Source organism: Dromaius novaehollandiae, chromosome 5, assembly GCF_036370855.1.
Source record: "Dromaius novaehollandiae isolate bDroNov1 chromosome 5, bDroNov1.hap1, whole genome shotgun sequence".
NCBI classification, from domain to species: Eukaryota; Metazoa; Chordata; class Aves; order Casuariiformes; family Dromaiidae; genus Dromaius; species Dromaius novaehollandiae.
This window is the reverse complement of record NC_088102.1, coordinates 9,113,500-9,131,374: the sequence shown is the minus strand read 5'-3', so window position 1 is coordinate 9,131,374 and position 17,875 is coordinate 9,113,500. Positions and strand designations below refer to the sequence as shown.

The window sequence follows — 17,875 nt, the reverse complement described above, 5'->3', positions numbered from 1 at the left end:
TGTTCATTTTAGGGTGTTCATTTCAGGTAGGAGTTCACTTTAGTTTAATGAATGATGCTTAAAATATGAGGATGTTATATCAGGAAGGAAAAAAAATATATTAGCCTGTTGCAACTCTTTATTGCAATCCTTAGCTTACATGTTGTCTTGCTTCCTTCTGAGGTATCAGTATTAGTGGAGTTATCTGTTTCTGTAGCCCTAAATCTTAAGATCTAGTTCCCTGGATCTGCAGTTCTTTAAGATGTACAACTCCACAGTCCAGCAGTCAGTTTTGAGGCCCTCCTGAGCAATTCTGGTTAACTTCTGCAACTTCACTTTGAGGGTCCGGGCTTCCCATTCTAAACTCTCTTGGGTATAAGGAGTATGCCTGAGATGAGCCTGTATAGATCCATAGTCTACCGTGGCTGAAGTGTTTCTACTACCCAAGTTAATTATCATAAGCCAGTGCTGTTATTTTTCTACTATATTGCAATCTGCTGAAGACTGTGAGTGTGGTTTCCTTTGACCTCCTGGAACCTGGAGTACCTTCTCTTGTAAATGAGTCACAAGTAGTCTGTTTTTGAAGAAGGCTGTAGTGACTTTTCACGCTTGTATGAAATCCTCCCTCTGAAACAAACTTCTTTTTCTTCTGTTAACTTCTGTGTATATTTCTAAATACTATGCATGTCCTCCTTTGGAGAGAATATAGCTTTCTGCTAAATAAGCAGTTATCCTGCATTTACCTGGATATCCTGCACTATCCTGGATTACCTCTCCACAAAAGCATAACTTAGAGCTGACTGCAGTTCATGGAGTTCTGTAGTACCAGCTCTGTGTTTTTGCTGTTTATACAACATATATGCATATATTTTCTAAAGGTCTTAGGGAAACTAAACAATCAGTTGTTTGCTACAGAAACTACCCAAGTATTTTAGCAGAATGTCTCCAGCTGATTATGGCAGAGATGATGTTGTAACACCTCTCAGATCCTTCTCTCAGAAAGGTTTGGGTCTACTTTGGCTGGTATGCCCTTTCGAGGGGAGCAGGGGGCACAGTTAGCACAGCCAGCTCTTGTTGGATTTGGCTGGTGGAAACAGTCCAGATGTTACTGCAGCATCCATGCACACTTTAGAAATCTCAGAAGCTGCACTTCAATTTCGTTCATCTTTACCTACACAGAAGCTTTAAATGCATTTTGAACAGTGTGATTATTGGGCCCATGAATAATAACTGCTAAAAGCAGTCTTTAAGATCATTTCTTCGTCATCTGGTATTCAAAAGTTAACTGGGCTACCCACTGCATAATATGGGAGTGAAAGCACATTGAGAGTTTTCAGTGCTTTTGCAATGAAAACTGAATGATACTTGGTTTCTCTTAGAGGAGCCTGTGGACCATATGGCTAGCGCAAATGAAGTGTGTAGATTCTGGTGGAAGCGAGGTCAGCTGCTTCTCCTCTGGCTGCACTAGAGTTTTGGTGCAACAATTGCTGGATGAAAACAGCTGTGGAGATATCTCATTTTCCTGTTTTCCACAAAGGAAAAAACAGCAGCTGGGTCTAAAGTGCCTGAAATGATTTGAATGAGTTCCTGGTTATTTCTACGTACATCTTCAGTTTCATTAACAGAGTCCAAAGCAAATGCTAGCGTTATTTTTTTTGCTGTTGTTTTCTTTCTTTTTTTTTCCCCTGAAGAAAGAATCCTAAAACATCTATTTGGTTCAATAAGACAATTTCTCATGTTTTCTTGTTAATGCTTCTACCCTCAATCCTGGCCCTAGAGAGAAAAGTGTGTCAATTAAGGCCCAAAGATGGCAAACTAGAAATGCCATCTAGCTCAGCATAGTTGGCTGAGAATTTTTGGGCCAGGGAAGTTGCTGTTGCTTCAGAAAGCCTGTGTTTGAGTCTTCCTCATCTTCTATGTTCATGAGAGGTGAAAAGAGGTAAGGGTTTTTAGCATCAATATTTAACCATTTATGACATGACAAAGCTGTGGGTGACTTTAACTATCTGATGTGCTTTCATGTTAAGATTGTATTACCGTATGTAAATGTGCACTGCAATGTCAGTACTGGGGCCTGGAGCCTGTTGGAAACGAAGTAGTATTTTAGTCGTTTTGGGTTGCAAGTTATAAGAGAGATGCATGTCTGTCATCAAAGTTGGAATGAATTTCAGATAAAACATATAGCGAAGAATGAAGCAGAAATATTTTTTAAATGCCACTATAAAGTAATTCTTCTAGGACAGGGGAAATGTCTTAAGAGGATGGTTTTGGTGTCCTCCACCCCAGTCCCTGCCTTGAATAATTTGGATCTACCTAAATCTGACGAAAAGTATTTACTGTGGGTAAATCAAGGTCTCTTGTTGATTTAGATGAGAGGAAGACTGGAGAGTAGTTAGGATGAGGATGGAGAATAGCAAGAAACTCTAAAACTTCCTGACCTTATGGAATTGTTAGTTCTGTGTTGATGTGGCTTTTGGGTTTATCATGGCTCTGTTCAGAGGTGCTGAACCTCAGTGCCTCGTGGTGATCAAGTTGCATTGCTTACTGACATCCATTGCGTCTTTCTTCCTGCCCTGTGGAGAGGGATGTGCAGTGGAGTTCTTGTTTTGGAAGATGAAGGGTGGGTGGGTGTGTGTGTGTTCAAAACACCTGCTCTTACACACTTGTGTTAGTAAAGGTAAGGTTGAAGAAATATGCTTACAACAGGAGTAGGAAGTGGTGAGTTTTTACAATGATTGACTACTTAGGACATTCACTCCACAACTGTGGACCATAGGATAATTTTTGCCTCTTGGATAGAGGAACTTTACTCTGGCTGTAGGGAGCCATTTTGCTAAGGATCCAAGTTGTCATCTGCATCTTTGTTTCAGGCTTCATGTGAATTATTTTTAGGAAAGTTCTAATGATGTAAAGACCAAGACACAGTTTCTCTTAAAAAAGTTTTCTATTCTTAAAGGTAGTAAATTTGAACACTGTTTAAATGCATTCTGTATGTAATCTGTTTCCACAGAGTATTTTATATTGTTTTACTGATTTTTTTTCTTTTACAGAAAAGACTCAAGACAGAGCATTATTACCTTTTTAATTTAACTTTTTTTAATATACCTTAATATCTTAGGATGAACATCTAAACAACAAATAGTCTTCAGTCTTGCTTAAAAATGTCCCTGTGTGCATCCTCGCACAAGGACTTTTCTCAGTTGCTGCCACTTCAAGATATTGGATGCAATAAAACAGAAATTAAAAACTCGCCCGCTGGTATTGGCTCTCCAGTTCCCTACAGCTGTAATCAGTCCCTGCTGACAGTAGAGCACAGTCCAGTTTATATCCCTTCATCTTACATGGAAAACAGACATGAATATTCTTCAATGGCATTCTGCAGTCCTGCTGTGATGAATTACAACATTACCAGCAATTTTGGTGATTCAGAAAGTGCATCTGTGAGGCAAACATCAAGCCCAAATGTGTTGTGGTCTGCCCCCGGCCATCTCTCCCCCCTGGCACTGCACTGTCAGTCATCGCTTCTGTACACAGAGCAACCAAAGAGCCCGTGGTGTGAGGCGAGACCACTGGAGCCAGTGCTACCTGTGACTAGGTGAGTATTACTCATTTCTTTAAGCTTTACTGCAAATTAATTACGTTTTCTTTCATTCTTTTAAGATTTTTTTTTTTTTTTTTTTACATTTGACTTCTATGCATTGTCTCATTAAAAATAAACACCAAATCAGTCCTGTGTTTTGTACCTTCTGAAACAGGGTTTCTTTTCAAGTGGCTCCATAGAGAACTATACACTGACACCAAGCACTATAAATGTTTTCAGTTTGGAAACTGATTGTGTATAAATAAAAGTTCAGGGCTTTTGGGTACTACTTTGTGTAATAAAAATTAATTTTCCTGCTCTGGCAAATTAAGTCCTCTGAGTGAAAGAAGGTTCATTTCTTGTCCCTTTTCACAGAACATTGTTTGAATTCCATTTCATCTCTCTCTTTTTTTTTTCTCCCCTGCATCTAATAGTTATGAAGGCTTTTCATGAGCTTGATATTAAAAAAACACTTTTCTTTGAGTTCTGACAGTCACAGGACAGCATGTATCACGTTTAAAAGAGTGCTGTTGCTGAAAGTCTGTTTCTTGTTGCTATTCTGGACTGACTTTATGAAGTTGCTGTGAACAGCAGATATACCTGGCAAGATTTTCAGCTGTAAAGAAACTGTATTTGCAAAAACATGTTCCCATTCTGCACGTTGAGTTCTGTTGCATACCATAAGGAATATGTACAGCAGCAGTTGATGTACCCCATTCATCAGCCCAACAGCTGTTTTATGGATAAAAACACGGTGTTGCAGGTGCTGTTCCTCTTTTGGCAATTTTATATTTGTTCACAGGACTCCTTACTTAACTGCTGCAGTCAGGGTCAGTATGGAAAAAGTGTGTCCCGGAGACAAGTTTAGTCCAATTGTTCGTAAAGGATTTGGGCTATTTTTGAAACTACTCGCATTCCTTCGGCAAGCGATGGGCCTTACGTTGTCTGCACAGAGATGAGGAGTGAGATCTAAGTCCCCACTTCAGACTTGCAGGATGCAGAAATCTTACAGCCCAGCCACTCAACCTGTCTCCCTTTGGAGTCAGGCAAGAGTAATGGGCAGATCTGCAGTGGGAATCTGATTTAGATGTAGGTGTGTGAATTGGGAAAAGCCATTTGGGTTCTGCCCTACAGAAGGCTTCTCCAAAGCAGATACTGTGTGACATTAATAAGGCTAACATCCCAGCTCTTCTCACTTGGTTAATATTTCAAACCATAGAGGGGTCTGGAAAAGCTGCTACCGGTTAATGTTTTAAGTTGGCTGGATGATAGGGCTGCATCTGGAATAATCCAAAAGCAAGGGTGCCCCATCTGACGCTGTGCGGCGTGCTTCCCACGTGTATGGAAGGACAGCCAAGCCTGTGACTCTGGAGTTCATGTAAATGACAACCTTCTGCCATTTGTATGGGTTTGAAGGGACTATCACTCTTGTGGCTGGTTATGACTTAACAGGGAAAAATCAATGAAAACTGGAATTTAAATTTGTGGATCATCTTTATCTTTCAGCAGCAGGTAACTACCGTGCTGCTGGCTCTTTGGACCTTTCCAGTGGTTCAGCCATCTCAGTATGGTGCACTGTAACCCCTTTGCGTACAGAATTTTTAAGAACTAACATTTAATTTAACTTTGAACCACAAGAAGCAAGAGTTGTAATTCCCTTGTTGTGGATCTCTGGACTGAAATAAGGCTGTAAAGGAAAAAGCCTGTGTTTTCTTCTGCTTTATACTTTGAGGTCTTTAATTTGTGTCATGAACATTGTATTTATTGCCATGGGAACAATGACTGCGACACTACAGATTCACAGATTATACCCTGAAGGAAGAGTTTTTTGGGGTTGAAACTTGAAGAAATAGTTGTGGGGGATGGAAGAGACTTATGATGTACAGTATAAATAGTTTTAAATACAGCGTCATAGTTCAAGAAAAGGTGTTCTGTCTGAATGATGAGTGAAAAGGTACTACCACATAGTTAGATCTGTTACATGGTTTATAGTTTTACCTTTAAAAATATAGTCTCACTGAGAAATGAGTTTAATTTTCCCAGGTGTAAAATTCTGTTAACATTAGCTAAGACAGTGTGATCTAGTTTGCTAAAACTGATTTCTGTTTAATTTGGACCTCCTTGTAGATCAGCTTAAAATAAGGAACCTAAATTTGCTTTCTTCACGAATGCATTCATTATATGAATGCAGAAGTAACTTATTAAATTTGTTGAAGGAAAATATTATGTAGCATTGTGCTGTTTTGCAAGAGTTTAGCAAAATGCATCATATTTTGTGTAAAAGTAGACATGAATTTATAAAGCTCCTTTTTTTTTTTTTTTTTTTTTTTTTTTTCACACCAAATGGTACTAAGTTGGTGGTGATGCAAATTTAGCACTATCTTTAAGGTTGATGTATCTATTGAAGACAATAGAAATATTCTCGTAAATTTTGTTGAGACACAAACACTGCTGTTATATTAAAATTACATGGAGGGAGAAGGAATTTGACAGTGGAAATATAAGTTATTTAAGAGCAGTCTGGCATGCAAGCTGAAGTTGGTTTCTGTCTTCATCCCCTAACTAAAAGGTTTTTAATTAAAGAAACAAAAGGTTTATATTCCAAATGGACAGATGTATTACTTAAGATATCTCAGTGAAGTTGCCAGAGTGATGCTTCTGGGACTTAATTTGTTCTTCCCTTCTATTGTTTTCCTTGTGCTTCTGACAGTAGCAGCAGATAGAATACATAAATAAAGGTTTTTTGGATGTAGAGGCTAGCAATGCTCGCTTAATCAGAAATTTAGTGACTTCATTTGTGTTGTTGTTCGGTGTGTCCTAATTTGTAGCATCTGTCTTATACATTGTTGAAACCCTGCTCTGAAGCCATAATTGTTTGCATTATCCTGCTATGGGTTTTTTTTATTGTGCTCATTCCGTCAACTCTCAAATGTATCTTAATCTTTTTAATGTGATGTTTTAGCTTAATTTGTGTAACTCCTCAATTGTAAAAAGGAGATGCCAGCCCATGTCCCTTAATTTTGAGATACCTGTGACATGATTTTTAGCATACTAGTCAATGTTTGGAGTGTACCAGAACCCGTGCTGTGGAGATGTAAATATTGACAGTTGTGTAGTATTAACACTTCTGGAAATCATGCTGGAGGGAGTTTCTTGGAAAATCAGAAAGGTAATGGCTGAAAAATGTTGTTCAGTTGGGTTTTTTTTGTTTTTGTGGCCCAGCATCTTGCACACATTTTGAGAGAGGGAGGAAGAGTTTTCCTCCAGCTAATCTGGATCTGTGAGACTCTCCTTTGACTTCTTGTGCCCTGAACAGGGCAGGTGTGTGAACGCAGCGAGCAGCAGCCTTGGGCACAGCCTTGGGCCCTGTGCAGCTTGGGTTTCTATGAGACTGAATCATCTGCAGGCACTGAGTGAGCCAGGGGTGCATAGGAGGGAGGAAAGGGTATTAAGAAGTGATAAAACTTGAACTGTTAATTTTTGACCTCCTGACCTTTTGTTTCCTCAGTGTTTTTTCCCCCTCTCTTTCCTTTTATAATGTACAACAGTTTAGGTTTTAAAAAACCTGACTCTCAACAAATGCCATCAGCAAATCCTGCCAGTTGCTAGGTTGCATCCTTGCCACACTTCATTTTTAATAGAAAGCTGAAGCAGTCTGCACCAAAGTTTTCCAAGTGTGGTATGGTCATTGAACGGCAGCAAAGCTAGAAGCAATTAAGAAACAGGCTAGAGATTGAATAAACTAAATATTCTTGCAGATTCCTTCTCCTTTAAGGCAATCAATTTGTCATCTTTGACCAGTAGGAAATCACGGCCTTGTTACTTTCCCCAGAATCTTAATTCTTTTGTAGAAATATAAAATCTGTATAAAGAAATCGTGATCACAGAGTAGAGAGGAGTATTAGGAGGTGTAAAGCAGTAAGTTTCTGGCCGCCTACGCAGCTCGGTAGCAGCCAGGGTATGTCCCCCGTGTGCCTGCTTCCTTCGGCCCAGGAGCTTTTTGGGCAGACAGCCAGCTACCTCCTGGCAGTCCCTGTGGAGGACCTGGCAGCTTGTTCATCTGCAGAACCTGCTCGAGTCCCCCAAGCCCAAAAGCAGGGAAAGTGGCCTCTAACCCTATGCGAGGCTACTCTTTGTATGGATAACCTGTCTGATCAGAAAGTCCTCGAGGTAATGACTGTGTACCGCAAAGCTCTGAGCTATTTCCTAGCTCCGTTGTCCTTACTAAAGACAACAGTAACAAAATGATTGGCGTCGAGCCTCCTGCCGCGATGCTGCAGCTACTGCGGCTGAACATATTTGGTGCCCATTCAGCCCGCGGGAGGAACTCGTCCCAGGTTGCCGCTTGGTGTGCACGTTGTTTACCACAGTCTGAGGCAGTCACGTAGCTTGCGTGTGCACAGGGTGACTGCTGTTAAACTTTTAAACAGAGAAATAAAAAGTATTATTTAATTATTTATTTATTTGAAGCATTTGCCACGATTGGAAGGTGAAAAGCAACGTTCATCTGTGAGATGGTCTGGAATGTGCTCTTTCTTTATTTTCAGCCATAACACTTCTGTGCTATAGCAGGGACAATAAATGTAGCTCTCTACAGCATAGCAATCAGGGACTGAAACACTCTCTAGCTGATTTTAGTTCTCTTCTGAATCTCACAATGGGATTGTGATGCCCAAGTAGAGCTTAAAATATACTTCCACTACTAATGTGAAACCTCAAATTACATTCTTCCCCCAAAGGCAGGGAGATGGAGGAAGGAACACCAGTGCTGTTTCTTTCTCGCTGTAGCAGTGTGAGCTGTGTGTGGTACGCCCCTTTTATTACGAGGGAGAGTCCCCCTATGCTGGTTGTCCCCCTGTGCTGGTTGTCCCCCTGAGCCCGAATGGGAGATGTCTTCCTGGCTCAGAATCTGGCAATCAGCTAACTGTGTGTGTGTAATCAAATACTGGGCTTCTTAAACATCTCAACACCTTTATTCCCTGCGATAGGCTGTATTGCCTGTAATATCTGAACAAATGTGTTGTGTGTGTTTTTATTGCAGTAACTTAAGTCTAAAATAAATTCCTGTATCAGAATTTGCTCAGAGAACCACCTTTTCCTTCCAGATCTTCTATCAGAAAACTGGAGTGTGTTCTCCTAGTGAAACATGGGAAGGTTTGGTGACTTTTAGTTGGGATGTGAATGTGTTTGTCCTTACCTCCTCTCATGAAAGCAGCATGAAGTCTGTTTTAATACGCTAGTTGAAATCTCCTTGACATCACTTCCAGCATGTTTCTACATTCTCTGTAAATTTGCTCTCATTGGAGGGCAGGTTTCTTCTGCCGTGGAAAGGTGCCCCTGTTCTTTAGGAGTCATGAAGGGTGCTATCTGCTGTCTTTGCCCAACTGATGTTTATTCTCTTCCTTAACCCTGCTGGAAGGCAGCATGAGGAAAACTGATTTCTTCCTTCTGCCTCTGTGCTTAAGTTTATACCCATAAGCTGAGTCTACAGCTTTGCTGTTGACAAACTGCTGCGGAGAGTTTGCACGCAACGTTATATTCTCCCTAGCGAGAAATTGTATTGACCTGCAAGGTAAGACAAAGAGAATAAAGTCCAGAGAAAAAGTATGCAGTGAAGGTGTTTCCTATATCCTAAAAACCACATCAGTGACAATCTAAGTGCCTTTCCTCTTACTGTTTGTTTACAGGATCTTGGTGTCAGGAATTGGCTTCTATTTCATGTTTTTATCCTGTTCTAATTTTAAATCAGTCACTAAGAATTGCAATTGGAATTATTTCGAGCACTTCAAGAATGGACATATTAATTTATATTGAGCAATAAAATTTATTTACAAGATACATTTTATTAATTGTTTCTCCGTTCTTCTTGTATTCAGACTTCCTTTTATTTAACACTTCTGTCATTAAAGGCAATCAACATGGGTGGTCACCTAGAACAGAAAACCTTGTCTAATGTTGTGAATTGATCTTGTAGGTCTCATATTTGCTTCTCAAAATATTTGCCTCCAGCATCTCAATGAGTTGGACCTCATTTAAAGGATGAGATACTTGAGACTGGATGTGTACTGCTGTAGCTAGGGTTGTCCCTTGCTAGTGGCTCACAGCGTGAAGCAGCTGCAATTCTGTTCATGGTAGTGTTTATGTCAGTCAGTCCAAGCTGCCTGACAGTTTTGCACTTTCTGTGTTGAGTTTCTCAAAGACAAAGTCCAGTCATTAACAGTCCAATTCACAAATTCCTGAACTTCTGCGTTTCTAAGAATTTCATCAATAGCCTGTATGATTTTTCCAGAGTTCATGTGAATGTCACATCAGCAGTAAAGTTTTATGCTTGTGAGTGTTTTGAACTTTCTACTCAGCCATTATCAAAAGCTCTGGGATCAGAATATGTGCTTTAAATAATCTTACCAGAAAAACACTTAACACTGTTTCACACTACATGGTCTTCAGTAATAGCAAGGCTCCAAAGAGAGAATTGAAGATGGTGAAAAATAAGAAGCCCTTTGCAATATAGCTAGATTTATTTTTTACAGATTTGTAACATTTTTTCTTTTCTATCAGAGAGACGTTAAAAAGAAGAACTAATGGCAATGACTGTACAAGCCCCATTGCAAATAATCCTGGCTCAAAAAGGGATGCCCACTTCTGTGCAGTCTGCAGTGACTATGCTTCAGGATATCACTATGGGGTCTGGTCATGTGAAGGCTGCAAAGCATTCTTTAAAAGAAGTATTCAAGGTAGGAAAAACAGCTTTTGATACCTTTTCTCAATTTTTTTCATATGATCAGGTGCTGCAGCAATTGATCTAGTAATGAATTGATCTTTTAAAATCCTGGTATATCGCACTGTATGCTGAAAATAGGGTAACATAATTGGACTACTTTATCTGCTGGCTCTTATGTTATCTGGAGGATCTGGAAACATTACAAAATGAGCAATTGATTTCTTTTGCATTCCACCTCTTCTCAAAGCACATGAAAACGCTTCAGCAAAGGCATCAGCAGGATGGCCCTGCAGACCTGAGAAAATGTTTGCAGTTTGAGTCCCAACGTAGACATGGTGAATGTGGATTTGTTATAGCAGACATGGTCAGAGGGGATAATTACCTCAAGACTTCGCTTGCAGGGAATTATTCCTACTGAGGAGTATATTGCCTGGAGCTGTTGAATCATAGCATATAATATCTACATAGGATATAAAAATATCCATAGAAAGTACTAGGTGCAATCCCATGTATTTATTTTACTTCCACACCCTACACTGCAGTAGTTCTTGTTCTGGCAGTCTGTCTGTCTAAAATTTGCAGCTCAATGTTTACATTCTCAAGTATTTGGTAACCAGCTCAGATCTGCCGCGTGGCTGCTGCCTATGGTGTAGGCCTCCATGGTTACTATCGCAGTCCACAGGCTGAAGCAGTGGCTTGTACACCATCCTGGAGCTTTGGACCACTTCATGTCTTTAGCTTTGGCTCAGGTTATCGTGTCCTTTGGCCTAGTCTGGGGCCTCTTGGTGGGAACTTAAATGGATTCAGGTTAGGTACTGACTGCAGGTGTAGGGTCCGCAGGAACTCCTGTTGTTCTGCTCTCTGTAATGTTCTCTTCCTCTTCTGCACAAGGCCTTACTTATTTTGAGGCATTTTCTCTTGGCTCAGTGTGGCAGAGTCCATGTCCCCATTAGAGTCAAACTTTATTCAAAACTTGCATTTTCAATTTATTGTGTAAGTTCTGTATGGCCAAACAACCCTGTCTATAAACTGATGCAAGTCCCTTTGATTCTGAAGTGATTGAAGAGAACTTTGTCTCCAGTTTGTCACAAATGGAAACTGAATTTGATCTCAAAGTGTTTTCTGTCAGGAAAATTATTTCCCTGCTATGCGCTGCTCTCAAGTGATTTGTCCATAAACAAGTTACCCATTGTAGCCTTTTGTGTATCTTAATGCACCCTGTCAGATAACATTTGATTGTAATTCAAATAAATGAAAGTAAGTTCAAGCTGTAAAGCATTATCAAGCACTCAGTTGCAACTGTTATTATTAAAGATGTTGCTTTAAAAAAAAATCAAAAACTTCTCACATTTTGGGCTATGGAAATTGGACAGAATTAGATGGTATGACTGGGCAACTGTGTGTGGTCTCCTTGTCCAAGTTTGTTGTGTAGTGTGGTGGTCCCACATCTCTGAACATCTGCCTGCAAACTAAATTATCCCAAGGCCACAGGAGTTCTAAACCACTTGATACTCTTATGTGCTTCAGTTATAGTGCAACAGAGAGCTCCCTCCTCCTTTCCCCCCAGATTGTGTGAAGACTGATAAATAGTAATTTGTTTTTCAGTTGTGTCTGCCAGTAGGAAGTGGGACAAACTGTAACCTGATCTCTTCTTTTTAAAACACTGTAGGTTCAAAAATTCAAGGTTAAAATTATTTTAATTTTGCAAGGAAATAGTCACAATGGTTCAGTTAAATATTATCAGTCTTGGGGAAATGAACTCTTGGACTTGCTCGTGAATCAAGAAAAAACAACCTACTCGTAGACGGCTGTATCTTTGTCCAATCTATTCTTTAAAAAGTATGAAAAAATAACTTAGAAAAACAACCTGACAGAAGAGAGATTAGGAAATGTAAATGAGTGAATATTTTTGTATCCTTAGGTAACTATTCCAAGAGAAACTTCCAGTATTTGGCAGGAGGTGATTTGCTTGAGAGCATAGTCAAGTCTGGCTTACAGTAATAAACTCTTTGATCAGATTTATTGGTTAATCAAAGACAACAACTTAAAGGGTTTTTCAGAAGAGAATGGGGAGAAAAGGAAGGCAATAGAAACAGTGTGGAAACTGGTGCAAATAAGAGAAACCTTTATCTAGAATATCTAAAAATTATATCTTCTGCTTCTGCTTTTTTCATATTACACAGTATGTGTTAATTTCTACTTGTCATCTTTGTCTCTTGGGCTGTTTTTTTGTTACTAACTTTGGTGCAGAGTCTGTCCTCCAAAGGCTTCTTCATTTCCAGAACCCACCACATCAGAGACACAGTTCAGTAAATACAGCAATAGTTTATGCAAATCTTTGCAGGACTGAGACTTTGTATAGTGCTATTTTGAACTGTTGGGAACAAAATCTACTATTTACCATCTGTAGTATCCCAATATACAGTAAGAAGTTGGGGATTTGGGGTAAACTTCCACAAGAGCATATGTCCCATTTTCAAAAATGACTTGCTATTAGAAGATGCTCAGTTATCTAACAGTCATCAGGGAAAGGTGGTCTATGTTGCCCAGATACTTTTTGAGGTCATAGATTAACATTTTCAGCTCAGGATAAATATGAATTTTTGTGTCATTCTCTTTAATAGAGCTTAGGCATATTTATATGTAAAAGTTGAAGTACTTCAAATCAAGAGGAGCTCTGGAAATGACCGAGAGAGACTGCTGGATATTTTAAATTTTCTCTCTTATACCCTGCTGCAGGACATAACGATTATATCTGCCCAGCTACAAATCAATGCACAATAGATAAAAACAGGCGCAAAAGCTGCCAGGCATGCCGACTACGGAAATGCTATGAAGTAGGAATGATGAAATGCGGTGAGTTTTTAGTGTGTATGTGTGCGCGTGTGTTGTTTGCTTGAATGTTGTCTTTTTCCCCCCCTTCAGCAATTTTGTACAGCTTCTAATGCTTGGAAGCCTAAAAAGGCACAACAGGTAGTTGAGCAAGGTTTAAGCTGACTTTATAGGAATGAATGCACCTATTTGTAAGGCAGAAAAGATTGTTTTAATTTGAGAAGAAAACCTCAAGAAGAAGTAGAGAGTAGGTAAAATGCAGGAAAACCTCTGCCAAGCTCTGCAAAGACGGGTTACTTGCATGCTGCATCCTGCCAAATTGCAACACAAGAACTGCTGCTGCCTGAACCTCAAGTTAAACTGAAATCCCTTCTAATATTGGAGAAAAAGAGCCTGTACTGTGCTCTGTGCTGGTTGAATGTGATGTAAGAACAGCAGCCCTGCATCCGAGCAACAGTTCAATTTAGCCTAGTATCCTGCCTCCAATGGTGGCCAAGTGGGAATGCCTAGGGGAGAGTACAAGAATGAGACTAGCACTTAGCGAAATTTCTGCTGAAAAAGCCTAGCTTCCAAAATTAGCAGTTTGGACTTCCTGGTCTAGAAGAGGTTTTGTGTATTTAATAGTCCCCAATAGACTAATGGAATAGAAACTTGTCCAGCATCCCCTTTTTAATCCCACAAAGTCATAGTGTCTACAACACCCCATAGCAAGGAGTTCTGCAGCTTTACTAAATGTCATATAAAGAACCAGCTCTGGTTACCTGTTGTCTTGGGGGGGAGGGGAAACACTTTTGAGGTGTTTTTGTGGGGTTTGGGGTTTTTTGTTCATTTTTTTTTTTTTGGGGGGGGGGGGGGGGTTGAGCAGGCTACTTTCAGTTGATGCCCTCCACCCCTTTCATCAAAAGTAGTGTCAACCCCTATTTGTGCTCGCTGCACAACTCAGCCTTTTCTCTTATTGCTCTCCTGTACTTACACATCTGTGACTTCACTGTCATTCTACATTGAGATGATATTTAAAAGGTTACTGTTAAGAAGAAAATCTCTTAAAAGATGTTTTAATATCTAATGTACTCTCATAGTTAAGGTTTATTGCTGTTTCTTACAATTGTATCAATGTACATGATAGAAATAGGCTAGGAAAACATCACATAGGAACACTGGAGGGGAAGGGACAAGGTCACAGTGCCTGCTCCTTTGTGATTTGCAGACACGCATCCCATTTAATGTAGTTACAGCCTAGCCTTGAAATAGAAACAGGTGTTTTCACCCTCCCACTGCTTTGATCTGAAGGCTGTTTGCAGAATATTATTTCCTTCATTAGGAGCATTCTCCTGAATGCCAGCCTGCATTTACTGCTGGACAATTAATGCCCATTTGTTCTTGTGGCAGTGTTGTCTTGTAGCTTAGAGGCTCTTCTTCTCTTTATTGTTAGCTCTCTAATTGTATTTATGGACTACAGTCCTATCCTCTCACAGCCTCCCTTTTATTACGTTAGATAAACCAAGCGATTTCCCCCTTCTCATAAAACAGGAAAGTAGACTCTGGAAGTTTAGGTAGCTTCTCCCTCGGTCTGCTTTGGGCTGCAATCATCTGTTTTGCACATCGAGGGCCAGAATCCTGCAGGACTCCTGGGAGCTCCCCTCAGGGCAGTAGCGTTAATACTCTCCTCTTTCTGCAGGGGGGCTGCTCTGCGTGCAACCTGGGGTCCTGTTTGCCTTTTCCTGGTTGCATCCCGCTGGCAGTTCATAATCGCTCCAGGAGCAGCTGTCGTCCGAACAGCCTCCTTGTTCCCTTGTAGTTGAAAACTCCAGCTTCAGTTGTTCCCTGGATTATTTTCGTACTGCTGAAGTACATCTTGTTTCTGTTACTCACGTCAGCTAGCTCTTTCTGTGAGAAGTTCCTATCTGCCTCTGCGCTGATGATGCAGCTCAGCTTTAGCAGAGTATTTCATTAATGTGCTCCTAGCTACCCTTGGTACTGGCTGCCAGAAAGGAAAGCCTCACCCTCGCAGATGGGGCTTCCTCTGAAAACTTTACTTTCTGAATAGAGTTGCGCTCTCTTCTTTTCATCTTTATGACACAGAATTTTACTCAGTGTGCAAGTCTTTCCAAGAGTGGTTTCTATCCAAGCTTCAGTATTAGAGCTGGAGAGTTTTTATAAAGACTGTTTCCACTGCAATATTAAAAGGCTGTCCTGCACAATGTTTCCCTTAGGCGAATCTTTCTATTCTAATTGTCCGTGGAGTTTGTGGTTAGAACTCATAGGCACTATGGTATTACAAAGAATAAATAATGATAATATCCACTTATGCTTTAGGCTGTGTTCCTTTTAGTCTTTTCACATAGTCATAAAAATATTTTTCCCCTACAATAATGAATATTTATAGGACACTAATGACTGTGTGAGGCCAAAAATGACCTGTTTGAAATTTATAAATGTGCTCATTTGCTAGTTATAATAAATAACAGGATTTTTTTAAAATTAATTAGTATTTAAAATAGTAGTGTTGAAATCTGAGAATCTTAATTTAATTTGAAGAAAAGGAATATAGAAATTGCATGCTTGCTCATCAAGTCTGAATTGTCTCAATTACGTGATGAGTTAAGAGACATCTGTGAGTAAAGGTGATGCATGGACACATGGTAGCCAGCATTTGACAGACAGTTAAACCAGACAGATTTTAAGACTGTATTTCTTGCATAAAACATCAATGCCATTTCCTGCAGACCTGGGTGATTATCTTTCAAATTTTTTGTTGTTAGAGCCGTGCTTTAATACCCCCCCTTTTTTTCTTTTTCCTCTAGAAAGCCATAAAAGAGTACATTTTCTCCTTAATGAAGGCTTTTTCCTAGTCTTTCTGTTCCTTTCCTAGGTCACTCAGTGAATGTATTGGTTTGCATCTGTTAAAACCCTGGACAGGATAGAATGCTTCATTAACTGGATATTTGCTTGGTGGAGACTTGTTGTCCAGAGGAAGTGATAAAAGAACCTCAATTACTACTTTGCAATTTTAGGAAGGCTCTTCATAAACTCTACGCTGTTTGCATCAAGTCTTTAAAACACTTATTTTGTGTGTTTTCAATAGACAGCTTAGGAAAAAATGTGTGTGTTGTTTTTATGGGTATAAATGTTATTGGGTAGTACGTGCCTCTTTAAAATGGTAGGAGGCAGTAGGAAAATACTGCTTTGCAGTTTCCTGGTCTGAACTTCTCTTGGACATCACTACGTTCATAAATATTGAGAAGTCAAGCCGCCAAGTCCATGGAGTTGGAGATACTTCCGTGGAGGCTAGGTTGGGGGTGCTTTGTATTAAGGTGAAAATGGATTTTCTTACTGGATAGACCATCATTGCCAAAAGCATGTTGAGAGTCTTGGATGGTATATCTGCACAATTCTCTGCAGGAAGCCTGTGTTGCTTACTGTTCCAGCTGAGAAAGCTACTAAAGAGAAAAATTTTGGCATCAAGAGCAATCTGGAACAAGGAAAACAGAATTATTGCAAATAAATTAACAGTAAATTCTGCCCAGCAAACTCGAATAAAATGGATCAGGATAAAATGGAACTTTTTTGGAGCTTTCTGCTGTTTACCTTGGGAACCTGAAATGGGCTGATCTGTTTGCCCAAGGCAATGAAGAAGAGGGGGAGCTGCTTCATCATTCTGCTATAGCTACTCTGATAGTGACTGTGCCGGTACTTGTCTTTCTTGCTAGCAGAGACTCAGATAGACCTTCTTCCTTAACGAGTTTTCAATTTCCCACTTGGACTACATTTATCTCATGCTATTTTTTTCTTTTTTTTTTTTTTTTCTCATGGATCTTTGTTTCCACAAGTGCTAGTTCCTAATGTATCGAAAATGTTCCAAAGATACAGCTCCTTTTTTCAAGTGGGGGTGAGGGGCCATACTGAAAAGTTATGGATAAATATTGTCCTTGAATGCTGGCATCATTCCTTCGGTTTGCATAAAGAAAGAGAGACAACTCTATGGGCCGATATGAGTTGAGAAGTTCAGGATTTAGCTCTCTTTCTCCTGTACCTAACTGCTGAGTGCAGCTTCTAGGTAGTACTTTGAAATGGCATAAACTACTTTTCACACAAAGTGAATGAGAAAAAAATACCTTGTGGTATTCTCTGGACATCAGAGGTATTAATTGTATTTTAGCTATTACAGAAATTACTGTAATTTCAGCTCTTGTTCTCCTGTGTCTATAGCAGGTGGAAACTTCTTTCTCAGGAGGGCTGCTTTATGAATACAGGTGTACTCACCAGAATATTTGCATTTGCTTTCAGAGGTGATTTGAGTGGTAATGATTTACTAATGCGTACTTGAGAAGAGCAAGTTTTAAGCTCAGACACTTCCAAAAACTGATTATAATGCATTCAACAGTAGAATCTGCAGTTCCTGCTGGACTGGTTAGCAGTTGCTAGGGACCAAAATCAATATCAAGAAAGCTACATGTCTTGTAACTGTCCACCCTATCAGAGAGCAGTGCCAGTTGCCAGAGTGCAGGTTCAAACGATTTGTAAACCAAGAGTTACTTTAAAAACTATTTGCTTCACTGCCAATGATACATGTTGTGATTTGTCCATGGGGGAGCGAACAGCAGGCTCATTTTAATGACTCTTTGGTGTGACTTACTACTTATGTTCTCGTGATCATTTGCCTGTACGGCCTATGATACCGTAACTGGAGGTCTCACCCGCGGTCCAGCCTTCTCAGCTGGACACAGCTATTTTCGTGTGCAAAGATTAGCTGTAAATCAGAA

At 39.9% G+C, this 17,875-nt stretch overlaps 1 protein-coding gene across 6 annotated transcripts in view; it reads left to right on the top strand.

Annotated features, from left to right (window-relative positions):
* Positions 1–17,875, top strand: part of ESR2 (estrogen receptor 2) — a 91,846-nt gene that overhangs the window by 52,626 nt on the left and 21,345 nt on the right. For all 6 annotated transcript variants that reach the window (XM_064511959.1, XM_064511958.1, XM_064511956.1 and 3 more), the window contains 3 exons: positions 3,098–3,574; positions 10,118–10,293; positions 13,020–13,136. In XM_064511959.1, the coding sequence (XP_064368029.1) occupies positions 3,141–3,574; positions 10,118–10,293; positions 13,020–13,136 (727 nt within the window). In that variant the 5' untranslated portion in view covers positions 3,098–3,140. The remainder of the gene's footprint in view (positions 1–3,097; positions 3,575–10,117; positions 10,294–13,019; positions 13,137–17,875) is intronic.